General features: G+C 34.1%; 2 protein-coding genes and 1 long non-coding RNA gene across 3 annotated transcripts in view; 2 read left to right on the forward strand and 1 right to left on the reverse strand.

Annotated features, from left to right (window-relative positions):
- The window catches only part of LOC132803461 (uncharacterized), a 466,094-nt gene extending 451,378 nt beyond the window's left edge, over positions 1 to 14,716 (reverse strand). The window contains exons 1-3 of the long non-coding RNA XR_009638727.1: positions 14,251 to 14,716; positions 14,078 to 14,138; positions 12,889 to 12,948 (exon numbers count right to left, since the gene is read on the reverse strand). This is a non-coding gene — a long non-coding RNA (uncharacterized LOC132803461). The remainder of the gene's footprint in view (positions 1 to 12,888; positions 12,949 to 14,077; positions 14,139 to 14,250) is intronic.
- Positions 14,717 to 17,676: 2,960 nt separating this feature from the next.
- Positions 17,677 to 19,235, forward strand: LOC107433571 (malonyl-CoA:anthocyanidin 5-O-glucoside-6''-O-malonyltransferase-like). The gene is made up of 2 exons (XM_060816547.1): positions 17,677 to 18,322; positions 18,428 to 19,235. The coding sequence occupies exons 1-2, from the start codon at positions 17,806 to 17,808 to the stop codon at positions 19,180 to 19,182; spliced, it is 1,272 nt and encodes a 423-aa protein (XP_060672530.1). The 5' UTR covers positions 17,677 to 17,805; the 3' UTR covers positions 19,183 to 19,235.
- A 4,714-nt stretch (positions 19,236 to 23,949) lies between these two features.
- Positions 23,950 to 25,744, forward strand: LOC107403669 (phenolic glucoside malonyltransferase 1-like). Its single transcript, XM_048471236.2, has 2 exons — positions 23,950 to 24,609; positions 24,715 to 25,744. Exons 1-2 carry the CDS (start codon positions 24,093 to 24,095, stop codon positions 25,467 to 25,469), a joined length of 1,272 nt encoding a protein of 423 aa, XP_048327193.2. The 5' UTR covers positions 23,950 to 24,092; the 3' UTR covers positions 25,470 to 25,744.
- Positions 25,745 to 27,146: the final 1,402 nt, after the last annotated feature.

Genomic DNA, 27,146 nt, shown 5'->3' on the forward strand with positions numbered 1-27,146 from the left:
TCGGATAAAAAACATGTTAAAATTTCTATCCATTAAATTGTCACACTTGGCATGGACGGCCCAAATGGAATTGCAACTCACATGAGAAATTTTGCTCAAATCTCCCCTTCCCATTCGCATAACGGCTTTTCTCCTCTAATTCCCATTCTCACAAATCTCTCTTTCTCTAACAAATATCTAATTCGCAGAAATTCATCAAAACCAACGGCTCCTCACAGTTTTGTCAGGACCCGTCCAGAATTTCTTCCCCGGAACCCTAGATAGCCCTGATCCCAGGGAAACCCTACTGGACCCTCCAACGGGAAATCCGGCAGAGCCTCCCCTAAGGGATTTAATTACCACAAACTACCTGCACTGAAAACACACTTCTAAAAATATCCCCTTATTCCTCCCACAAACTACAAATTGATTCCATAAATTTCAGCACTTCAAAATAAATACAGTAATCCAGTGCAAGATAAATACAACAAGAGTGAAAGAAATATTACAACTGCAATAAAAGAATAAACGGGTACTGCCGAACTAAAACAGCGAGGAAGATCAAGTCCGCTCCGAATGAACACCGACCACCTGGTACCTAGAGGAACGGAATTTAAGAGTTTGAGATGCTAATCATCTCAATGTGTGACCCTATCTACTATACAATATAATACCACGGTAATACAGTAGATAAATAATAATAAATTGGAAATAATAATTTCTCTCAAAACCCTTACAATTCTCTCAGTTGGAAAAGTTCCCCTTTTAAAACATTTTCACAAAACCCTTTATTCATATTCCCCGAAAACCAAGACATCAAATAAATATCCGAACAGTAATAATTAATTTTATATCCAATACAGTTTTAAAACATTTTATTTTTAAAACACAGTTCTGAAAATCATTTGATGCACCCACTATATACCAGTGGCGCCAACAGTACCCAGCGTCCTAAGGTACCGCCAGACAGGAGGTTATAGAAAGAAACCGGCATACGTTCGCGTGGCGTCCCACTGCGCCGCTGCTAACCTGGTGTCCCGGCCATGGGGGGGTGGCCTACCCTCATCCGATGGCAACCACAGGACAACCTCATAATATCAACCGCGCTACTCACAACCACCTGCGCGCTAATCACAACCACGCGTTACTCACACCCACCTGCGCGCTAATCACAACCGTGTGCACACTAACCATATCACATATAAACAGAACACCAGTACGTGCACGGTACATCTAAAAATCATAAAATCCGCAAATTTAAATTATAAAACAAATTTCACATTTTTCATAAGCATAGCGGGCATAATCTATCCACTTGAACCGGGAATTCTCCACAATTTCTTTATAATCAATACCATAAATTCCATGATTTTCAAATCCACCAACTCCCAAATCCACCAATTCAAATATCCACATTTTCCCAATAGCATAAATAATTCTCGAAATATAATAATCAAATCTCATAATATTCCATGGGCATATTTTATAAAAATTGAAATCACCGACATAACCAAATATTTTCTTTGAAATATTTGAAAATCAAATCATGCCCAATTTAACATTAAAACCACCCGAATTTCAAAATTCGCAAAACCATAAAATAATTTCACATGGCATAAATTTGTAAAATACACATTTTCTTAAATCCAATAAATTCACAAATAATTCCACAAATAATCAAATAAATATTTGGCACATAGAAATTAAATTCCAAATATTTAAATCACACATAATATATTCACCAATTAAATTCCCAAAATTAATTTGAAGGTGGGTCACTCACCTGGAGCACGCAATTAACCCACGATCCACTACGGGATCAATTCTACAACTCACCGGTGCTCCTAGAACAAAATTCACAGACAGTCAAATAAATTAATATTTTAATCGGGTAAATAATACCCGGTACCCGGGGGATCAAACACAAACATGAACCAAAATGGTCGAATAATATACCGAATCGAAGCTCGTGGAACGAGGATCACCAATCCGGTCTCCATCGACCCCAATTCCACCGGAGGTGGCCGGAATTTGGCCGGAAAGTTTCGGCCGGTTTTCAATCCCTCGTATCTCGCACCCCGCTTCGAATTTTTGAGATTGGAGGCCATTTTTGAACTCAGGGGACCCAAAATAGGAGGAGAGGAGGTTTAATTTGGATTGGGCTAGCCGGAAAACACAAGAAAAGAGGAGAGAGAAATTTTTCCGGCTGGCGGCTTCTCCGGCCCGATCGGCGCACGTCCGGCGGCCGGTCACCGTGAAAATTGGCGGCCGAGCTCGCCTCCTCCTTCCGCACGTCACTGGCCGGCGCGTGTACTGTATGGGTGGCCGGAAAAAGAAAACACGGGAGAGAGAGAGACGGCCGGTGGGAGAAAAAAAAAAAAAAACAACTGTGCGTGTTTTGGTGCTCGGGGAAGAAGAAGGAAAAAAAGGAAAAAAAGAAAAGAAAAAGAAAAAAGAAGAAGAAAGAAATGGTGTTTTCCCACGTGGGGAAAAGAAAAGAAAAAGAAAAAGAAATAAAATAAAAATGATTAAATAATATTAATAATAATATTATTATTTAAAATAATAATAAAACAATTTGATTTTTACACATGGTTGACATGTGGCATTTCACCATGGTGACACATGGTCACCTTCATTAAGTCACACGTGGCACATCGTTACGCGTGTAAAAATAATAATAAAATAATACAGTATTTGAAAAACTTTACACGTCCATAACTTTCAAACCACATGTCCAAATCGGACGTGCCGCTAGTCTACGGACTCGTATCGACGAGCATTTCACAATCATGCATGAGTCAAAGCTCAACCTTGCATGAATAAAAAGTCAACTCTGGCACCCCTTGGACAGTTTGAACCTCAACTTGTTTTGCTCATAACTTTCAAACCGTAGCTCCGTTTTCAACGTGCTACCAGTCTACGAACTCGTGCCAACGCGTACTCCGTAACGGTACCTCAGTCAACCTAGAATTCCAACCGAAACAAAAAATCAACTTTTGACCCCTTCGGTCAACGGTCAACGGTCAACCTCGGTCAACGTGCAAAAATTTCCGACATGGTTCGGGACGGGGTGTTACAGTTTCCTCATTTTCATCACTCTTTTCCTTCCATTTATAGCCGTCGCCACACGGAGCAAGGCGTTGGTCGGATGTTGGAGTCTGATAAAGGACCTGAAAGATCCACACATGTAGGGGATTGCGGAGTTCGCGGTGTTGGAGTACAAAGCAATCGAAGGCGGAGTTGAAGTTGGATAAGGTCATCAAGGGCAAGACTCAGGTCGTCTCTAGCACCAATTACCACCTCATCCTTGCCATGAAAAATGGGGTAAATTGGAGCATTATCAGGCCATTGTTTGGGAGAAGACTTGGGAGAATTTCAAAAAGCTGACTTCCTTTGACCCTGTTCACTAATGTCATATGCCTAATCTCTCCCGATCTTTTTTTTTTTCATTTTTTTTTTGTGTATTTTGGGGGAAGATAGCGCGTAATGAAATGCCTCTAGTTGTAAGAATTTACAGAACCTGTTATTATTAAATAAAAAGTTTCAGAATTATTGTTTGTTTGGTGAAGATCAATTTTGTGGATTATTTATTTATTTATTTAATTTTAAAGCAGACTCTGAAGAGGAAGTATAGTAGAATTTTGGATTAGTTAAAAGCCAAAGCTTCACTATTTTCATCCAAAGCTTAATTTAAATTATTCCTCATATTTTCGAAAAAATGATTAGACATGGGAATGGATTAGATTTGTGAGCTAGTATGGGAATCAGATTTGCAGTGGGAAGGGGAGATTTGGGCAAATTTTTTCACATGAGTTGCAATTTTATCTAAGCCCTATGTGCCAAGTGTAACAATCCAATGGCCAGGAATTTTAACATGTTTTTGGTCCAGACATTAAGTATCCATTTGGACCTGATGCTAGACACTATATATATATATATATATATATAAAATATAATGAGACTAGGGTCTGATCCGACCTGATCATTTCTATCCGGATAAAAAATGTTTCAATTAGATTAACGGTCCAAATTAGATTTCCTCTTCCCTTTTCCTTCCTTTCCCATCCATCTTCGATCCCATACCCATCTGTCTTCTGTCTCTCACTCACTCTCTCTGATCAAGTATGCCTTTAGCTTCTGCAACTTCACCAGAGCTGCTTTTTTGTTGGATTTTTTTTTTTAGAATTTAACTTTTATTTTGGTTCTCGATTTCAATTCGTTCTTTGAGGATCAAATTTTTTTTCATCTCGATTTCACCCAGTCAATTTCAATTGTTTTTCAAATTTTCATCTCATCTTTTATTGGGCAAATTTGGCAAACAAAAAGTTAAATAAAATAAAAAATAATAGAATGAATCCAAAAGCACTAAAATTTCATCAATCATTACCACGAAAATATTTGGTACTCTACATTACAATTCTTTCTTCAGCTATAATAAAATAAAATAAAAATCCTAAAAATCATTTACTCTTTGAAGACAAAAAAAGCCCTCATAACCAAATCAACGACCTCTTTCTCTAGCTCTGCTCTTTGATCTATGACCTCAGTTTCTTCCATCTTCAGCAACATCCATTTCTCATTCAAACCCTCCAATGTTTTCTCTTCCAAACCCATTAGGCCCTTCTTCCAGAACACATTTCCCTGCAAAACCCAAAACCTCGTGCTTTAGGACCAGAAACTCCTCCAAACCCGCATCACCATTTCTTTGCTCTTCATTTTTCTCTTCCTTCCCTTATTCTATTTTGCCACCTCGAGAATTCAAACCTTTCCTCCCCCAGATCTTGCATGCAATCTGTAAAGAAGTAATCCTCAAGAGCTGAGGAGTTGAGAATTGATGTGCATCTGCTATTCAGGCTTGCGAATAAAGGAAGTAAGAAATGACGCCGTTTTGATATAATACATTTACATAGCATTGAGAAGAATGACAGCGTTTTTTAACTTGGTTTTAATGATTTAAGTGGGACAGCGTCGTATTGGCATGACAGTGGTTTTATCTGGTTAACAGAATCATGTGCAAGCCATGTGAGTTAGTTATGGTGGTTATGTGAAGGGTTAAGTGTCATTGGTCCACGTCATTTAAATTGCCACATCAGCAACAGCAACGGTGGATATATATAACGGTCCTCGTCTTCTTCATTCTCACTTCTGGATTTTGTAGAATTACAGAGCTAAGGTTGAGTTTGTGTTTCAGTGATTGTGAGAGAAAGTTAAGGCCTTCTTGTTTGTACAAACTCGTCAAAGTAATCTATAGGTGTAGAAACAATTTCTTTGTGAAATTGGTCAAGACTGAATGAGTGAGGGTGTATGTGGGCTTGCGGGTTGGGTTGGGTGTTTTTCTGAGTGATTCACCATTATAGAACCTGTTAAGCTCTTGTTTTTCCTCATTTATCAATAATAGTAGAAGCTCAGAACCTGAGCACGAGGACGTAGGCAATTGTTTTTTGGTCGCACCTCGTTAAATCGTGTTTGCATTTTACTGATTTTATTTTCTTGTTTTTTCTGTTTTTCACAACAAATGGTATCAGAGCCTAGATCTTAGTCTTTTTTGGGAAAGTTGGTGGAGATTCTTTATCAAGAATTGTGTAATCTCATATGATCAAAAATGGCCTCGAAGATTGAGGTGGAGATCTTCAATTGCAATGGGGACCTCTTGCTTTGGAGGAAGAAAATGAAGGCTGTCCTTGTCCAGATGAAAGAAACAAGAGCCATAGATGGAACATTCTCTGCAGATCTCTCAGAAGACAAGAAATTGAAGATGGATGAGATTGCTCTAAGTACGATCATTCTTTACTTGTCAAACAATGTGCTAAGAAAGGTAGATGATGTAAACACCACTTCTGAAATGTGGCATAAACTAGAACAACTGTATTTGGTAACTTCTTTACCTGGTTGTATTCTTTTGCTTGATTAGTTCTTTGGCTTTAAGATGGACACCAATAAAGATTTAGACTCTAATCTTGACATGTTTAATCGATTAATACTTGATCTTGCAAATTGTAAAGTCACTTTTAGTGATGAACACAATGCTGTGATTTTGCTAAATTCTTTACCTGAGTCTTATAGAGAGGTCAAGAATGCCATAAAGTATGGCTGTGATTTCTTGTCTTTAGATATGGTGATAAGTTCTTTAAAATCTAGGGACATCAAAATGAAATCTGAGTCTAAGGGTGAAGGACTTAATGTTCGAGGAAGAAGTCAAACAAGAAATTTTGGTACTTCTGAATTTAGAGCCAAGAGTAGAGACCACTCTAGATCCAAGTCTAGAACTAGAGGTCGAAAGTGTTATTACTGTAAGAGGGATGGTCATATAATGAAATTTTGCTACAAGAAAAAGAGAGATGACAAAAGTAAGATTCAGGTGAGTAGTGATCTTGCTGCTGTCACCTCAAGTGAAGATTCTGGTGAGGTTCTTGTGGCTGATACTAAACAAAATAACACTGAATGGGTTTTAGACTCAGGATGTTCATTTCATATGAGTCCTATACTTGATGTTTTTCAGTCTTATAAGGAATATGAAGGATGACAAGTTCTCCTTGGTGATGATCATTCCTATAAAGTTGTTGGTATAGGTAATGTTCAATTTAAACTTGATGATGGTACTGTTAAGACTCTAAACTCAGTTAGATATGTGCTTGGTTTAAGGAGAAATTTAATTTCTCTTGGAATGCTTGATGATGTTGGTTATAACACTAAAACTAAAAATGGAAAAATAAGGATTTCAAAAGGCTCTTTTGTTGCTTTTAAAGGCATTAAGAAAAATGGTTTGTATGTTTTGCTTGGTGAGGCTGTTTCTGATTCTTGTAATCCTTCAATTCATACTTCTGTGGATAAAACTCTGCTATGGCATAATAGATTAGGCCATATAAGTGAAAAAGGCATGTATTATCTGAATAAGCAACACGTTTTTAGTAAGGATCAGATAAACAAATTAGACTTTTGTGAAAATTGCATTTTAGGTAAGCAACATAAACTCAGTTTTAACTTGAGTTCAATGAGAGCTAAAGCTATGCTTGATTATGTTCATGCTGATCTTTGGGGTCCTGCTAAAGTTTCTACTCAGAGTGGAAACAGATACTTTATGTCTATTATAGATGACCATTCTAGGAAAGTGTGGGTCATTTTATTGAAGTCCAAAGATGAGGCCTTCAATAGGTTTAAGGAGTGGAAACTACTTGTTGAAAAACAAGCAAATAGGACAGTAAAGGCTTTAAGAACAGACAATGGTCTTGAGTTCTGTAATAGGGAGTTTGATAATTTCTGTAAGACTCAAGGAATTGTGAGACACAGAACTGTCAATCATACCTCTCAACAAAATGGTGTTGCTAAGAGGATGAATAGGACCTTGCTTGATAAGGTAAGGTGTATGTTAGTGTCATCAGGCTTGCCAAAGTTGTTTTGGGGTGAAGCAGTTGTGACTGCCATATATCTTGTTAATTTGTCACCATCAACTGCTTTGAATTTTGAAACACCTGAGTATGTCTGGCCTGGAAAGTTGCCAAATTATGATAATTTGAGAGTGTTTGGATATGCAGCATATGCACATCAGTCAAAAGGTAAGCTTGAACCTAGAGGCATCAAATGTGTCTTTCTAGGATATCCTCAACGTGTCAAAGGCTATAGGCTGTGGATTAAGGACAGAAGTGGTTTTAAGGTCATTGTTAGTAGAGATGTCATTTTCAATGAAAATATTATGCCTTGCAAGAATATTAACAATGCAGGTACTGAAAGTGAACAACAACAACAAATGTCAAGGTAAATGGACTTAGTAATGCCTGAGATTGATTTTCAAGACAATGAGGAAAGTGCACCGAAGGAATCATCATCAAAAGCTGAAGTCCATGGAACTCCTGAGCATTTAGAATCAGAATCAGATGAAGAAAGGCAAAGACAATATCTTTCTTCACCTTCAAGAACCATTGCATCACCAGGATACCTGTTGACTCGAGATAGAGCCAGAAGGAGGATTATTCCAAATAAGAAATACAGCTATGCAGATTTTATTACATATGCTTTAGTTGGATTTCAAGAGTTCTCTGATAATGAACCTCAGAATTATAAAGAAGCTATGAAGTCTTCAGAATCAGCAAAATGGAAGCAGGCAATGGATGAGGAAATGCAGTCACTTCATGATAATCATACATGGGATCTGGTGTTAGCTCGTGCAAAACAAAGAGTTGTTGATTGTAAATGGATTTATAAAGTCAAGGAGGGGTTGACCAAGCCAGATACAGTGAGATTCAAGGCAAGGTTGGTAGCAAAGGGGTTTACCCAGGTTGAAGGTGTGGATTATAATGAAATCTTCTCACTTGTGGTCAAGTATACTACTATTCGAATCATTCTCTCTTTGGTTACACATTTTGATTGGGAATTAGAACAATTGGATGTAAAGACTGCTTTTCTTCATGGGGATTTAGAAGAAACTATTTACATGAAGCAACCAGAGGTATATGAAGTAACTAGAAAGGGTGGAGAGTTAGTATGCCTACTAAAGAAGTCTCTCTATGGTCTAAAACAGTCTCCAAGGCAGTGGTATAAAAGGTTTGATACCTTTGTGGTGAAGGCTGGTTTTCTGAGAAGCAACTTTGATAGTTGCTTGTACTTCAAGGAGACAGCAAGCTCAAATGCTGTATTTCTGCTTTTGTATGTAGATGATATGCTGTTATCAGGACCAAATGCAAAAGTTATTGATTCAGGTAAGAAGTTACTAAGTTCAGAGTTTGATATGAAGGAGCTTGGTCAGGCAAAAAGGATTTTAGGCATGACAATTGAGAGGGACAGAAGAAATAGGAAGATGAAACTTCAATAGACTTCATATGTTCAAAAGATACTCTCCAAGTTCAACATGAGTGGAGCTAAGCCTGTTTCTGTGCCCTTAGGTAGACATTACAAGTTATCAATGGAACAGTGCCCCAGTAATGAACAAGAAAGAGAAGATATGATTACTGTACCATATTCGAGTGCAATAGGTTCAGTTATGTATCTTATGATCAGTACAAGGCCAGATTTGGCTTATGCAGTAAGTGTGCTCAGCAGGTTTATGTCAAATCCTAGAAGGAGTCATTGGGATGCAGTAAAGTGGCTCTTAAGGTACTTAAAACTCACTGCAAATGAAGGATTGGTGTTTAAAGGCAGCAAAGATGGAATTGAATTGCTTGGTTACACAGATGCAGATTATGCCGGGGATCGAGATAAGAGAAAGTCAATTTCAGCATATGCATTCACTGTTTGTGGGAATTGTGTAAGTTGGAAGTCACATTTGCAAGCCATAGTAGCTTTGTCTACTACAAAAGCAGAATATATGGCAATAACAGATGCTGCTAAGGAAGCAATATGGATTAAAGGTTTACTGTCAGAACTTAATATGTTACACAAGACTATCATACTCTATTCAGATAGTCAAAGTGCAATACATCTTTCTAAAAATCCTGTGTTTCATGAGAGGTCGAAACATATTTAGATTAAATATCATTTCATACGGAATATGGTGGAAAGGAAGGAAGTCAAGTTGGAAAAGATACCTACAGAACTTAATCCTATTGATATGGGTACTAAAGTTTTACCTCTGAGCAGGTTTAATTCATGTAAAACCTTGCTCAATATTGGGGTAGGCTAATGTTGATTTAAAGGAAGATTGCAAGGAGGGTTCACAGAATTTCTGCTATAGTTATACTCTTGAGGATTAGGTGGAAAAATGTAAAGAAGTAACCCTCAAGAGCTGAGGAGTTGAGAATTGATGTGCATCTTCTATTCAAGCTTGTGAATAAAGGAAGTAAGAAACGACGCCGTTTTGATATAATACATTTACACAGCATTGAGAAGAACGATTGCATTTTTTAACTTTGGTTTTAATGATTTAAGTGGGACGGCGTCGTATTGGCATGACAGTGGTTTTATCTGGTTAATAGAATCACGTGCAAGCCATGTGAGTTAGTTATGGTGGTTATGTGAAGGGTTAAGTGTCATTGGTCCACGTCATTTAAATTGCCACATCAGCAATAGCAACGGTGGATATATATAACGGTCCTCGTCTTCTTCATTCTCACTTCTGGATTTTGCAGAATTACAGAGCTAAGGTTGAGTTTGTGTTTCAGTGATTGTGAGAGAAAGTTAAGGCCTTCTTGTTTGTACAAACTCATCGAAGTAATCTGTAGGTGTAGGAACAATTTCTTTGTGAAATTGGTCAGGACTGAATGAGTGAGGGTGTATGTGGGCTTGCGGGTTGGGTTGGGTGTTTTTCTGAGTGATTCACCATTATAGAACCTGTTAAGCTCTTGTTTTTCCTCAATTATCAATAATAGTAGAAGCTCAGAACCTGAGCACGAGGGCGTAGGCAATTGTTTTTTGGCCGAACCTTGTTAAATCGTGTTTGCATTTTACTGATTTTATTTTCTTGTTCTTTCTGTTTTTCACAACACAATCTTATAAACCTCTGAATCGTGGTCTAGAAGAAGGAGCTTGTCGATGATCTGGGTGTGACTAAATCTGAGTTCTAGAGACTTTTCGATGAGGTCCAAGTTGGGTGAATTGATGACGGATGATGGAGGTGATGATTTGCTGACATGGTAGAAGATTTGAAGGAGATGAGTTCCATCTTCTTCGGCGAATAGATGCTGGGGTTGAATTTTTTGGCTGCCAAAAAATTGGTTCAGAGTAGATCTTGAGGAAGAAGAAGGTTGTTTGGTATTGGTGGTGGTGGTGGGTGACTTGGAGTTGGAGGAGAGAAGGTGAGAGATGGTTTCGAAGATGGATAGGAAATGGGGTAGAAAAGACAATCTAATCTAGACCATCATTTTTAATCAAACGGTCAAACAAAATTTCATGTTTTTAATCCGAATAAAAACTGCTCAGGTCGGACCGGACCCTAGCCCCTCTCAATATATATATATATATATATTGTTTCTTAATTAAACATATTTTAAATATTTTTACATATAATGATATCTTTTTATTTGGATATAAAAACATAATAATATAAACAATAATTGTTAAACATAGCAAAATAAGATTTATATTCAAAACAAATTATTTAATCTTATTTTGTTTATCAATTAATATATTTTTTATCATATTATAATATTATATAATTGGTCGACAAAGTATGAGATTTTTGACCTTTTATGGTTGTATTAAAAAATATATAAAATCAATTTTTGTTTTGAAAAAATTTAAAATAAACATACTTTTTTTCATTAATATTGATAACAATATGTGTGTATGTGTATATATATATATATATATATAAATTCTGACACGTGTTATTATATGAATATTTAAATTTTTCTCCAAAAACATAAAAAAAAAAATTCATTAATTATTATTAGGTTGTCAATAGCCATAATAAGATTTTATCATATCAAAAATGTATATATTGGATTTTTTTATTTTCGATAAAATTGACTGTAAAATTAATGGAATGAATATTTGGTTATGAATATTTTATATAGAAAATCAATTGATATTGTATATATTTGATTTTATTTAGTTTTGGCAAAATTAATTGTGAAAATAATGGAACAAATATTTGATTGTGGATATTTTATATAGAAAATCAATTGATATTGTATATATTTGATTTTATTTCGTTTTGATAAAATTGATTGTGAAAACAATGGAATGAATATTTGATTGGATATTCCATATAGAAAATCGACTAATATTATATATATTTGATTTTATTTAATTTTGGTAAAATTGATTGTGAAAATTATGAAATGAATATTTTATTATTGACATTTTATATAGAAAATCAATTGTTTTATATATATATATATATATAATATTTTATATAACAATCATTATGATAAGATTATTTGTAGTTATTTAGGTAAGCATTATGTGAGATCCCACATTAGTTGGAAAAGGGAACAAAGTATGGCTTATAAGCATGTTGATATCTCTCCCTTGCAGACGTGTTTTAAACCCTTGAGGGCTGGGTTGTAAGAGGATTCCCCAAACCTAAAAAGGACAATATCTGCATGCGGGTGGTCTGGACTGGACTGTTACAGATAGTATCAGAGTCAGTATCCGGATCAGTGTGCCAGCGAGGACGCTGGACCCCAAGGGGGGAGGATTGTGAGATCCCACATCGGTTGGAAAGGGGAACGAAGCATGGCTTATAAGCATGTGGATACCTTTCCCTTACAGACGCATTTTAAACCCTTGAGGGCTGGGTTGTAAGAGGAGTTCCTAAGCCTAAAAAGGATAATATCTGCATGCGGGTGGTCTGGGCTGGGCTGTTACACATTATATGGAACAGTCTGTCTATGGTGCGGACGGTTCTCATGCGGACCACAGTATTGGTGATGATTTTCATAGTATTGGTGACGATTTTCTAAGAAACCGTCGTTAATACTATGAAAAATCGTCACTAATACTGCGGTCCTCATGTGGACCGTCCTCACCATAGAATTTCCGTTATATGGAAAATAATAAGGATATACATAATTTTGCCATTAAAAATTACATAATTTAAATGTGAATTTGAATTCTATAGATGAAAATATTAGATAAATAAATTTGAATTTGAATTAAATTATATAAATTGTCAGGACCCGTCCAGAATTCCTTCCCCGGAACCCTAGACAGCCCTGATCCCAGGGAAACCCTACCGGACCCTCGAAAGGAAAATCCGACAAAGCCTCCCCTAAGGGATTTACTTACCACAAACTACCTGCACTGAAAACACACTTCTATACTCATCCCCTTATTCCTCCCGCAACTACAAATTGGTTCCACAAATTTGCAGCACTTCAAAAGAAACAACAGCAGCAACCCAGTGCAATAAAAACAACTACACGTCCAATACAGTATACAGAGCGTTATACAGATACATGCGGAATTTATAAAATGACGGATAAAGAAACAATACAAGGTCGAGAGGAAAAAGGGAAGAAAAACTGCTTGAACCTTCGGCAACGAACTGAGACGTTGGGCTCGCCCCGGACAATCAACGTCTCCAACCTGGACCTAGGGGAACGGAATTTAAGAGTGTGAGATGCTAATCATCTCAGTGAGTAACCCGAACTACTGAACACCTTTTTACGATAATAAAAATAATAGTAATAGCAATTAAGGAATAGAACAAATACCAGCAATTAATAAATAAATAATAATTACTGTTGGAAAATAATAATTTCTCTCAAAACTCTCACCAATCGCTCCGTTTGAAATGTTCCCTTTTTAAAACCTTTTCGTAAAACCCAATGTTCATACCTCCCAAAAACCAAGGGATTAAACCATTTGATAAACAATAAATAAATAGAAACATACCCCAAATATATAATAAAAATATAATAAATTATAGTAAATAATTTGAACACCTTTGGGGTTTAAACCATTATTTGCAATTTACATTGACAATTACACCTGACGCACCACACCATATACCGGTGATGCCCTCCGATACCCAGCGTCCCGAGCACCGACTGGCGAGAGGTTAAAAAGAGAAACCTGCAGCGGTCACTTCGGCGTCCCGACAGTACCAACTGCTAAAAACCATCACCCGGCCAAAGAGGGGGGCGGCTGTGGCCAATAACAACTTGCCTGCCCACGGTCCAATGGCAACTCACGGGTGAAGTTAAAACAGTACGCTAAACCAGATAATAACCGCGCACTACCACGTGTCCATACACCATATACCAGAACACCAATACTGTATGAGTGCGTCTAAAAATAAACAATAACAACCAACCGTACCGTTTTTCCAAAAACCACCGTGGGAAGTATACCAAAATTTCACAAAACACCATCCCACATATTTTATCCAATAACCCGGTACGAAACAGCGATAATCAACAAACCACAATTTTTCTCGAAATACGAGATACAACCATAAAAATACCGCGGGCATAATTTATAAAATTTAACCAAATATTTTCATAAAATATTTAACCCAATTATGCCCGAGAAATCACATTTGAAACCACGTAAAATTAATACCGAAACATACCTTGCTCATGCATAACAAATAAATTAAATTAAACCGCATTAAAACCATAATTAAACCACACCACATGAGCATAATTTAAATACTAAATTAAATACCAATTAAATTTAATTAATTGCCCAAAATAATTTTTGAAGGTGGGTCACTCACCTGGAGCACGCAATTAACCCATGATCCACCACGGGATCAATTCTACGACTCACCGGTGCTCCTAGAACAAAATTCACAGACAGTCAAATAAATTAATATTTTATTCGGGTAAATAATACCCGGTACCTGGGGGCTTAAACGTAAACTTTAACCAAAATAGGCGAATGATATACCGAATCGAAGCTCGTGGGACGAGGATCACAAATCCGGTCTCCATCGACCCCAATTCCGCCGGAGGTGGCCGGAATTTGGCCGGAAAGCTTCGGCCGGTATTGATATTGAGGGATCTTTCAAACGGTGGGGATTTTGGGCAAACTAACCCCGGAAATGGACTCAGAGGGGTCGAAAATGGTGGGATAGAGGTATGGGACGGGCTGGTTTGGTCGGAAACGGCGAGAATCGCCGGAAAAATTTCACCTCGCCGCCGTAACTTCGCCGGCCCGATCTGGGCGCGTCCGGCGGCGGCTGGCCGGGAAATTTGGTGGCTGAGGCCGCGAGGTGGTGGGCTTGGACGGTGGCCGGCATGTGTAGCATTCCGGCGACTGAAATCTGGCGAAACGCCAGTCAAACAGGGAGAGGGAGAGAGTCAAAGGAGAGAGAAAGGGAGAAAAAAGCTTGCTGCGTGTTTTTGTCTCTCGGCTCGGGGAAGAAGAAAGGAAAAAAAAAAAGAAAAAAAGAAAAAGAAGGGTGTTTTCCCACGTGGGGAAAAGAAAAGAAAAAGAAAAAGAAAAAGAAAAAGAAAAGAAAAAGGAAAAGAAAAAGAAAAAGGAAAAAGGAAAAATAATAATAATTAAATAAAAAAATATTATTATTTAAAATAATAATAAAAATAATTTGATTTTTCACATGGTTGACATGTGGCATTTCACCATGGTGACACATGGCCACTTTCATTAAGTCACACGTGGCACATCGTTATGCGTGTAAAAATAATATTAAAATAATATAGTATTTGAAAAACTTTACAGATCCATAACTTTCAAACCACATGTCCAAATCGGACGTGCCGCTAGTCTACGGACTCATATCGACGAGCACTTCACAACCATGCATGAGTCAAAGCTCAACCTTGCATGAATAAAAAGTCAACCCCGGCACCCCTTGGACAGTTTGGACCTCAACTCGTTTTGCTCAAAACTTTCAAACCGTAACTCCATTTTCAACGTGCTACCAGTCTACGAACTCGTGCCAACGTGTACTCCGTAACGGTACCTCAGTCAACCTAGAATTCCAACCGGGTCAAAAAGTCAACTTTTGACCCTTTCGGTCAACGGTCAACCTCGATCAACGTGCAAAAATTCCGACATGGTTCGGGACGGGGTGTTACATAAATACATTTGAATTTAAATTTAAATTTTACCAGTGGAAAAAATTAGAAAGGTAAATATATTTTTAATTTGAATTCCACAAATAATTCCTCTTATAAGGTAAAAATATGATTATAAGATAAACAATAATAATAATAATAATAATAATAGTAAATAATTAAATTATATTTTGAGTATTTAATATATAAAAACTAATTGTTTGCAATGAATCAAAAAATATATTTAAATTTGAATTGTATAGATGAAAAATATTATTTAAATACATTTGAATTTGAATTAAATTATATAAATGCATTTGAATTTGAATCTAAATTTCATAGATGGAAAAAATTAGATAGAAAATTCCATAAAAGAAAAAAATTATATAGGTAAATATTTTTTAATTTGAATTGTATAATTGAATAATATTATATATAGAGGTCAAATTTATAGTTTTTAACAAATTTTTATAGTATCGAATGAAATAAAAATTCAAATATACTTATTAACAATAAAACTTTTAAATAAATTTTTAAATATAATTAATTATTATAGATTATTTTTAAAATTATTTATTATAATTACATATATCGTGCATTGCATGGGGATAGATGCTAGTATATGAAAAAAGGTTATACTGTTTTTTATTTTAATTTTTTTGGGGTGATGAACCATATATGGATATATATGTAGAACTACATAAGATTTTGTCCATTTTCATTTTTCACTGTCAATAAGGGTTTTCATCTTCATTAACCTATGAATCAAGCCTATATTTACACTTTAGTCCTTAAACTTTAATTTGGCATTTTGGTCCCTAAATTTTAATTTTTATTACATTTGACCTTTAGCACTATTTTTAATTTTATCTAGTAGTTTTAAAATGTGCAATGCACATAATGTAAAATGTAAGTCTTGTTTTTGTAACTTTGTTGTTTTCATGTTGCATTATATGTACTGCATATTTTAAAATTGCTAACAAATAAATTAAAAATAGTTTTAAAAGTCAAAATATAACAAAAATTGAAGTGTAGGAATCAAAATACCACAAAAAAAAGTTTAAGAACTAAATGTAAATGCAGAAATAGTTTAAAGACTAACAAAGTTAATAAACCTTACAACAATAATAGACACTCATCCCATTTTTTCTTTCCCTCTCTTGTTTTATTTCACAGTCTGGTATTACTACTCTCACTACCTACTACCAACATCTTGATTCTGAAGCCTTTAACACATGAAAAAAACTTACATATAACAGTGGTACCACCATAGCTCTTACCATATAGACTAAATCATCTAAAATTTCTAACAACGTCATGCAACAGTAAAATAAAACATGTAAAATCTACAAAATATTTATTGAATATAATGATTTGTGATATCAAGCATCCATACAACAGTTGTATAATAAGTCTTCATCTTGACTATGTACTCTTAGCCACAAAAATAATTATCTCCAACATGTCCTGCTGTGTAAGTACATTTTACCATTTTTCCATCCTTTCTTCAATGAAAAATACACGTGCAAAGGACATGCAAAGCACATGAAAAGGGTATTAATGGCCATTGGCTTTGTAGGCTTGATGAGAAGAGCCACAATACAACCTTAAAAATGGTAATTTATCATCCGAGAATATTAGAGCTATAAGTTGCATCAAATACACTATGTATTTCAAAAGTGCTAAAGAGTATATAAAAGTATACTTTAAAAATTAAAATGTAAAAAAAAAAAAAAAAAAAAAAAAAGAAGGAAGAAGAAGATAAACTAAGGACCAAAATGAAACTATGAATATAATTGAAAGACAAGTTAAGCCTTTTAAAAAAATGAAGAAGTTTTTTTTTTTTTTTTTTTTTTTTTTTGTAAATTACTTGAATCGCACGCGATTACCGTCATATCTAATTAATTATGAAATAAAATAATGTAATGTAGCGAGTACCATGCGATTGATCTTACAAGATTTGATCTTGACTTCTATGCTACTGTTTCTATGGTTGTTGGCTCAGAAAGGTTTTATTTATTTATTTATTTATTTTATCTTAGTTGTCATTTCAGAAAATGACTATCAAGTTCTTTATGCTGGTTTATTAAAAAAATTTGTAATAAAAAAAGAAGTTTAATAGAGAACTAAAAAAAACGGGCGTTGACGAGAGCGACCCACTAGCCTTCTTTTATTTTTATTTTATTTTTATTTTTTTTGCTCTGAACCAACCAGCTGCTTTTGTTAAAATATTATTCAATGTGATGTGCATATACAAAAGAAAAATATATAATTCATTTTCATTTTAAACAAATGAATTGGGATGTGGGCTAACAGTTTGCTACTTTGCGTTGGTATTATTATATATAGTTATGAATACATACTAAAGATTCCAATCAAAATGTTACATGTAGGTTGAGCTTATTATCTTTCAACCTTTAGAATGGCACAACCACAACCGGTCAAAATACTTGAGGTTTGCCGGGTCGGTCCGCCACCAGATCTAGCAGGTTTCGCCGCTCCCAAGCTTCTCCCTCTGACTTTCTTCGATTTACATTGGCTTAGGTTACCCCAACTCCAGCGTATTTTCTTCTACGAAATCTCTTCTCCAAGCCATGAGCATTTCTTCGACTCCATCATTCCAAAGCTCAAACACTCTCTGTCTCTCACCCTCCACCACTTCCTCCCTCTCGCAGCAAATCTCACTTGGCCCCAACACTCCCGCAAACCCATCCTCAACTATGTTGACGGCGACGGAGTTTCGCTTATCATAGCCGAGTCTAACTCCGACTTCTACCATCTATCCGGCAACGACTTTCGCAAAGCCACCGACTACCATCCTCTGCTCCCCCACTTGGAAATCTCCAAGGAACGAGCCAAGGTGATGGCGCTGCAAGTCACTGTGTTTCCCAACTGTGGAATTTCAATAGGATTCACCTCTCACCATGCGGTCTTGGACGGTAGAACTTTTGCTACGTTTATTAAGTTTTGGGCCAGAACATGCAAAATCGGGGCAGAATCACCTCCTCGGATACCAGAACTAACCCCGTTTTATGACAGATCAGTCATTGAGGATCCTCGTGGAGCTGAAGAGGTTGACTTGAACGCGTGGCTAAACCATGACGGACCCAATAACAGAAGCCTAATGGTAATGGAGTTCGAAGTTCCACCTGGTTCAGTACGAGGCACCTTCGAACTGAGCAGAGAGAAGATAGAAAAATTGAAGAAGTCCGTGTTTGTAAACATTGATGAGCCAAAACACGGAGTGGTTCATAAATCAACTTTTTCAGTCATAGGCGGGTACACATGGGTTTGCATAGCCAAGGCACTCAAAATAAAGGAAAAGGAAACCATGTTTGTGTTCAGCGCGGACTTCAGAAGTCGCTTGAAACCTATTCTTCCTGCCACATACTTCGGGAACTGCATAGAAGGTTGTTTGGTAGTTGTAGAAACAGAAAGCCTACTGGGAGAAGATGGAGTGAGTGTTGCGGTGGAGGCAATCAGTAAAGCAGTAAAACGATTGGAGGACGGCGTTATAAACGGAGGGCTTGAAACTTGGATTTCAATCAGCAAAGCTATGCAGAGCAATAATCAAAGACCTGTTTTTGTTGCTTCATCACCAAGGTTTGAGGTATATAATACCGATTTCGGTTGGGGAAGACCAAGGATGACTGAGGTTATATCTATAGAGAAGACAGGAGCTATAAGCCTTTCTGATAGCAGAAACGGCAATGGAGGAATCGAAATTGGATTGGTTTTAAAAATTGAAGAAATGGAAACTTTTGCTTCTTTATTTGCTCATGGTGTTCAAGTACTTTGAATATATTTTTGTTGAATTTGGCCTCAAATTAATTTTATTTAGCATTTTTTTTTTGGTGTGGTTTAATGCCTTAATAGGTAGATCATGGAGTCAGTCAGGTGCGTGTATATTTAATGTAAGTGTGATTATTTCCACTGTTTTAAAATTTGTTTTTGCTTATACGTGTGTTTACCAAATGAAATGTTGAATTAACAGGGCTTTTATCATTGGAAAGTTCTATTTGTTAGTGTCAAAAGTTTGAGTACTCACCAACTCTTTTACAAAAATTTATTCACAAAAAGAAAAGAACTCTTTTTATCAAAATTTTATTTGTAGCATTTAATGCCAGATTGCCATGTCATAACATTAAATAATTCAAAAGTATATATCTCAAAGTTGAAAATTTTTCTTTTAAAATTTTAAAAAATTGTCAAAGTCTTGATCAAATATCTTGGCAGATATTGGCATGGACGGATGTATAAAGCACGGGGAGGATAGAGAAAATAAAGGACATTCTAGCAAGTCTTAGCTACCAAAAAAAATAAAAAAAGGGCGTTCTAAAAAGCGGTGTGCATATTTATTTTATTTAGATTGCTATGGTTGGTTATGTAGTATTTTTTATCAAATTACATATAAGATCCTATAAAAAAAAAAACAAAAATAAAATAAAAGACCAAAACACTAGAAAAAGAGAGAGAAAAAAAATCTTGTGCCGATAAAACTACCAAAATGATGTGGTAGGATGACATATTATTATTTTATTAGTTGAAAAAAATTAATATAATTAAATTATAAGTTAATAAAATAATAATATTTAATTATTTGATAAATATCTTAATAGATTTCTTGATATTTTGATATTATTCAAATAGAAATTAAAAAAAAAATAAAATCATAAACTTGATAACGACTTTTAACAAGTAAGAAAATAAAGCAACTGAACTATGAGATAAATTTTCTTTTGTCTCAATCGTAAAAGCATTTTTTTTTTCTCACACAATAACTTGAGTTTGTATCCTCCTACCTCAAATGTCAAAAAAAAAAAAAATTATATTTTTCTCTGTTTTAATTTTCAAAGATAATATTTAGTGAAGTATTTAAAAAATTATAATTTTAGGTAAATTTTAAAAAATTATGTAATTTCTTTAAAAAAAAAATCTAAATTTTATGTGAATTCTAAATAGTGATCTAATCTATTAAAAATACCATAACTTTAAAGCATTTCTGAAGAATGATGTAATTTAATATGATATAATTATAAAACATTGTAATCAATGTTGCTGTATTCAAAAAATATATTGTGATTTAACACAACATTGGCAAACAAATGCCACGAAAGTCATATTTCTACAACGCAACATGTGAACGTTGGTTTGTTTTTTCTTCTTTCTGTTAGCAAGAATGGAAATGGAGGAGTTGACATTAGGATGGTTTTGAAAATGGAAGTGATGGAATTTTTTTCTTCTTTATTTGCTAAAGATCTTCAACACCTTTAAAGCAATTTTATCTATTCATTGATCAAAGCAATATGTATATTTCATGTTCTAGTCTTCTTGGTCAAAATTGTTAGCTCAAAAAACCTCTATGTGATCCATTACTACTGCAATCTTCATAATCACAACCACTCATGGTGTAGGTGCGAAGAGTTTATACTACTAAGTAACCTCATTTGATAAGGATAAAATTAGTTGAAAAGATCTTATTTGTCAATATTAATATTGGGGATGAAATGCTAGTGGAACCCATGGCTATAATTATTCGTGCAAAATGATTCACTTTTTCATATTAATTTTTTAGTATAAAAGTCACTGCATAATTAAATGCATTCAATTGATATTTGTTATTTCAACATGAATTTCACTAATGCTCGATACAAGTTGTACAAATAAAGTTGTTAACATGTCAATAATGATATTATTATTATTATTATTATTATTATTATTATTATTATTATTATGATAAGTTGGGGAAGAAAGAATTCTCACCAAGTTGAGATCTAAATCCTAAATCTAGAATAAAATTATCAAGATTATTACCATTCAATAAGCCTATGAATGGAAGGATATTCTTATTATTAGATAAAAATTAACCCCATAGACCGGCTGTTTTTTTATCGGATTTGACTTGATAGAATAAAAGGATAGTAATTGTAAGAACATTAAATGGCATATGTTCAAAAAAATTAAACTACAACTTAAGAATAATGTTTTGTTTATTTAATCCAGCTCAAATTAATAGATAATTGAATAGATTAACATTTTCCAAAGTTTGAATTTAAAATTTTATTTATTTATTTTTAATTTTTTATACATTGAGATCTTGATGTTTTTAACCAAAAAAAAAAAAAAATCAAATTGAGATCATCATGGTTTTCCATTAGAATCATAAAAGAATCAGCAAAATTTTGCTGACACAGCAATCAATTTTTCTAATAAATCTGATTTGTATTTAATAAACTATTACATATTTTAAAATTGTTAAAAGTTATAAACTAGAATTTTGAGTATTGGGTAAAAAAACATACTTTTAACTGGTTTAATTATATATAATGATCAAATCTATATAAATATATGTGTGTATATATATATATATCATTATTAGATATAAATGGGATCAAATCTAGAAAGCATACTCTTTCTTCTTGGCACCTAAACCGACCCATTTTATAGGAGAACCAAAAAAAAAAAAAAAAAAAAATCCTCCATTAATATATATATATATATTTGTATTCTGATGATATATCATCAAGTAATGAACCATGTATAAATAATATTATATGTAGAACTACATAAGATTTTATATGTAAAACAATAAGGGAATATTTCACACTAAGTAATAACAATAAGGGAACCATATATATATATTTTATACATGTAGAACTACATAAGATTTTGTCCAATTTCATAATCAGTAATAACAACATAAGGCTTTATCTCTCTTAATTCTTCAATTATGCTCATATTTATACTTTGGTTTTTGAACTTTTTGTGACATTTTGGTTTATAAATTTTATTTTGTTACATTTTAATTCTTAAAACTATTTGTAACCTAATTTTTAACAGTTTTAAATTGTATAATTAATACATTGGATGTAACTTATTAGAGTTTTGTGTGGTTGTCTAATTTTATAGTTATATAGCTGATTATTTAAAAAGTGCTAAAAATAAAATAAAAATAATTTTGAAAACAAAAATTTAACCCAAAAAAATAAGTTTTAAGTACTAAAATGTACAAAAATAAAATAAAAACTAAAGTGTAAATGTAGTTCATAGATAGACTATACTAATAACCCTACAACCATAATAGAGCTAATAAATCGTGCCAACAATATTGAGCTGATAACCCTCGCAATAATAATAGTCACTCAACCCAATTTTATGTCCCTCTTGTTTTATTTCGGAGTCTCTACTCTCTATCCTCATTAGCGATTGGCAACATCCTGACTTTGGAGCTTCTGACTTGATACTCTCAGCCACAAAAAATAATAATAATAATAATAATAACAATAACAATTATTATTATTCTTTTGCTTTTAATAATAACATTGTTGTAGAAAAGACTTAACTTTTTTATGGCTGACAATGACATTTGTGGTCAGTAAGTAAACATCTAGAAGGGAAGAAACGTTTATTTTTTTTTTTTAAAAAAAAAATCTGAAAAGAAGAAACTATATCAGTTATGAATATTCTGTGCATATATATATATATATATATATATTTAACAATGAATATTCTGTATTCAATAATCGGCCATTATTATTATTTTTTTCTTTTTGGTGAATAATAAGCGTACATGATTGCAATTTGTATATAGGGAAACGGAATTCCATCAGTTTGCACAGATGTGACGTAGGATGGCATTTGTTAGACAGAAATATAAATGTGATGGGATGATCCACCTTTCTTTTGCTTTTTGGTAGAAGGGATGATCCACCTTTCAATGGTTTATATATTTGACAAAAGTAATAGTTCCACAAGGTACTAGAGCTAAGGCCGTAAATTAAAAAAAAGAAAAAAAAAATTCCACTAGAGCCTAAGGTCTTCAAAGTCTTAGGATTAAAAATAAAGAACACATGTAAAAATGTAAAATATATATAAGCTAAAATATTTTACTGACGGACTCAAAAATACCTATAAAGATTCAAAAAATTTTTAAAAAAAGCAAGACTTACATGCAAACGGTTTAAACTTTTTGAAAAAAGTGATAATTTAGTTTTGACAGTACTCGTTCCACTTTTTTCTTTTTTTCTTTTTTTCCCAAATCTGGAATTTTGAGACGGTAAGTGCTTTGATGAATTATTTTGAATTTCTCATACCATTGTAGTTAAGTCTATGTCGTTTTCGAGGCATGTGTTATACGAAAAAGGTACCTTTGGAATTTTTGTAAGATAATAAAATTGTAAAATAATTCTTTGAAAGGTTATTATTATTAACGCAAAAAAAATATGTAAGGTTGTGAAGGTAGGTTTGTTTAGATAAAGAAAAAGACTGGGTGTATGAAGCTTCCGTAGTCAGCAGTCAATGGTCATAATGAATAAAGACGCATACTAACCGTGGGTTCATGAATCAATAAGCTGAGCTATCAACTATAATGGTTGGCAGACTCTGATAAGAATTCACAGTATGTGGCTCGTTTTTTAGTTCATCTTTTTCATTTTTTCTTTTTCTTTTTTTTCTTTTTTTGATAAAACTCGTTTTTTAGTTCATCTATATATACTACTAATAGCTATTTTTGTTAAAATATTATTCCATGTGATGTGCATATTCAAAAGAAAAATATATAATTCATTTTCATTTTAAACAAATGAATTGTGACGTGGGCTAACAGTTTGCTACTTCGCGTTGGTATTATATATAGTTTTGAAATACATACTAAAGATCCCAATCAAAATGTTACATATAGGTTGAGCTTACTATCTTTCAGCCTTTAGAATGGCACAACCACAACCGGTCAAAATACTTGAGGTTTGCCGGGTCTGTCCGCCACCAGATCTAGCAGGTTTTGCCGCCCCCAAGTTTCTCCCTCTGACTTTCTTTGATTTACATTGGCTAAGGTTACCCCGACTCCAGCGTATTTTCTTCTACGAAATCTCTTCTCCGAGCCATGAGCATTTCTTCGACTCCGTCATTCCAAAGCTCAAACACTCTCTGTCTCTCACCCTCCACCACTTCCTCCCTGTCGCAGCCAATCTCACTTGGCCCCAACACTCCCGTAAACCCATCCTCAACTATGTTGACGGCGACGGAGTTTCGCTTATCATAGCCGAGTCTAACTCCGACTTCTACCATCTATCCGGCAACGACTTTCGCAAAGCCACCGACTACCATCCTCTGCTCCCCCACTTGGAAATCTCCAAGGAACGAGCCAAGGTGATGGCGCTGCAAGTCACTGTATTTCCCAACTGTGGAATTTCAATAGGATTCACCTCTCACCATGCGGTCTTGGACGGTAGAACTTTTGCTACGTTTATTAAGTTTTGGGCCAGAACATGCAAAATCGGAGCAGAATCATCTCCTGGGATACCAGAACTAACCCCATTTTATGACAGATCAGTCATTGAAGATCCTCGTGGAGCTGAAGAGGTTTACTTGAACGCGTGGCTAAACCATGACGGACCCAATAACAGAAGCCTAATGGTAATGGAGTTCGAAGTTCCACCTGGTTCAGTACGAGGCACCTTCGAACTGAGCAGAGAGAAGATAGAAAAATTGAAGAAGTCCGTGTTTGTAAACATTGATGAACCAAAACATGGAGTGGTTCATAAATCAACTTTTTCAGTAATATGCGGGTACACATGGGTTTGCATAGCCAAGGCACTCAAAATAAAGGAAAAGGAAGCCATGTTTGTGTTCAGCGCCGATTGCAGAAGTCGCTTGAAACCCATTCTCCCTGCCACATACTTCGGGAACTGCATACAAGGTTGTTTGGTAGTTGTAGAAACAGAAAGCCTACTGGGAGAAGTTGGAGTGAGTGTTGCGGTGGAGGCAATCAGTAAAGCAGTAAAACGATTGGAGGACGGCGTTATAAACGGAGGGCTTGAAACTTGGATTTCAATCAGCAAAGCTATGCAGAGCAATAATCAAAGACCTGTTTTTGTTGCTTCATCACCAAGGTTTGAGGTATATAATACCGATTTCGGTTGGGGAAGACCAAGGATGACTGAGGTTATATCTATAGAGAAGACAGGAGCTATAAGCCTTTCGGATAGCAGAAACGGCAATGGAGGAATCGAAATTGGATTGGTTTTAAAAATTGAAGAAATGGAAACTTTTGCTTCTTTATTTGCTCATGGTGTTCAAGTACTTTGAATATATTTTTGTTGAATTTGGCCTCAAATTAATTTTATTTAGCATTTTTTTTTTTTTTTTTTTTTGGTGTGGTTTAATGCCTTAATAGGTAGATCATAGAGTCAGTCAGATGCGTGTATATTTAATGTAAGCGTGATTATTTCCACTGTTTTAAAATTTGTTTTTGCTTATATGTGTGTTTACCAAATGAAATGCTGAGTTAACAGGGCTTTTATTATTATAAAAAAATTAACGGGGCTTTTATCATTGGAAAGTTCCATTTGTTAGTTTCAAAAGTTTGAGTACTCACCAACTCTTTTACAAAAGTTTATTCACAAAAAGAAAAAAAACTCTTTTATCAAAAGTTTATTTATGGCATTTCATGTCAGATTTGCCACGTCATAAAATTAAATAATTCAAAAGTATATATTTCAAAGTTGAAAACTTTTCTTGTAAAATTTTAAAAAATTGCCAAAGTCTTGATCAAATATCTTGGCAGATATTGGCATGGACAGATATATAAAGCAAGGGGAGGATAGAGAAAATAAAGGACATTCTAGCAAGTCTTAGCCAAAAAAAAAAAAAAAAAAAAAAAAAAAAAAAAAAAGAAAGAATGGCGTTCTAAAAAGCGGTGTGCATATTTATTTTATTTAGATTGCTATGGTTGGTTATGTAGTATTTTTATCAAATTACATAGAAGATCTATAGAGGAAAAAAAAAAAAAGAATAAAATAAAAGACCAAAAGACTAGAAAAAGAGAGAAAAACAAAATTCTTGTGCCGACAAAACCAACAAAATGATGTGGTAGGATGACATATTATTATTTTATTAGTTAAAAAAAATTAATATAATTTAATTATGAATAAATATAATTAAATTATGAGTTAGTAAAATAATAATATTCAATTATTTGATAAATATCTTAATAGATTTCTTGATATTTTGGTATTATTCAAATAGAAATTAAAAAAAAATCATAAAGTTAATAATGACCAATTGAAAAGTAAGAAAATAAAGCAACTAAACTATGAGATAAATTTTCTTGTCTCAATTGTAAAAGCATTTTTTATTCTCACACAAATAACTTGAGTTTGTATCCTCCTACCTCAAATGTCAAAAAAACAATAATTATATTTTTCTCTGTTTTAATTTTCAAAGATAATATTTAGTGAAGTATTTAAAAAATTATAATTTTAGGCAAATTTTAAATAATTATGTACTTTCTTTAAAAAAAAAAAATCTAAACTTTATGTGAATTCTAAATAGTGATCTAATCTATTAAAAATACCATAACTTTAAAGCATTTTTGAAGAATGATGTAATTTAATATGATATAATTATAAAACATTGTAATCAATGTTGCTGTATTCAAAAAATATATTGTAATTTGACACAACATTGGCAAACAAATGCCACGAAAGTCATATTTCTACAACGCAACATGTGAACGTTGGTTTGTTTTTTCTTCTTTCTGAGCAAGATTGGAAATGGAGGATTTGACATTAGGATGGTTTTGAAAATGGAAGTGATGGAATTTTTTTCTTCTTTATTTGCTAAAGATCTTCAACACCTTTAAAGCAATTTTATCTATTCATTGATCAAAGCAATATGTATATTTCATGTTCCAGTCTTCTTGGTCAAAATTGTTAGCTCAAAAAACCTCTATGTGATCCATTACTACTGCAATCTTCATAATCA

The sequence above is a fragment of the Ziziphus jujuba genome, chromosome 4 (assembly GCF_031755915.1).
Source record: "Ziziphus jujuba cultivar Dongzao chromosome 4, ASM3175591v1".
Taxonomy (NCBI): domain Eukaryota; kingdom Viridiplantae; phylum Streptophyta; class Magnoliopsida; order Rosales; family Rhamnaceae; genus Ziziphus; species Ziziphus jujuba.

Excerpts from the sequence above, each read along its gene's own strand:
- LOC107433571 (XM_060816547.1), top strand. The coding sequence starts at position 17,806 with ATGGCACAACCACAACCGGTCAAAATACTTGAGGTTTGCCGGGTCGGT. Across the intron at positions 18,323-18,427 it reads TCACCATGCGGTCTTGGACG|TCATTGAGGATCCTCGTGGA; the intron begins GTAGAACTTTTG and ends ATGACAGATCAG.
- LOC107403669 (XM_048471236.2), top strand. The coding sequence starts at position 24,093 with ATGGCACAACCACAACCGGTCAAAATACTTGAGGTTTGCCGGGTCTGT. Across the intron at positions 24,610-24,714 it reads TCACCATGCGGTCTTGGACG|TCATTGAAGATCCTCGTGGA; the intron begins GTAGAACTTTTG and ends ATGACAGATCAG.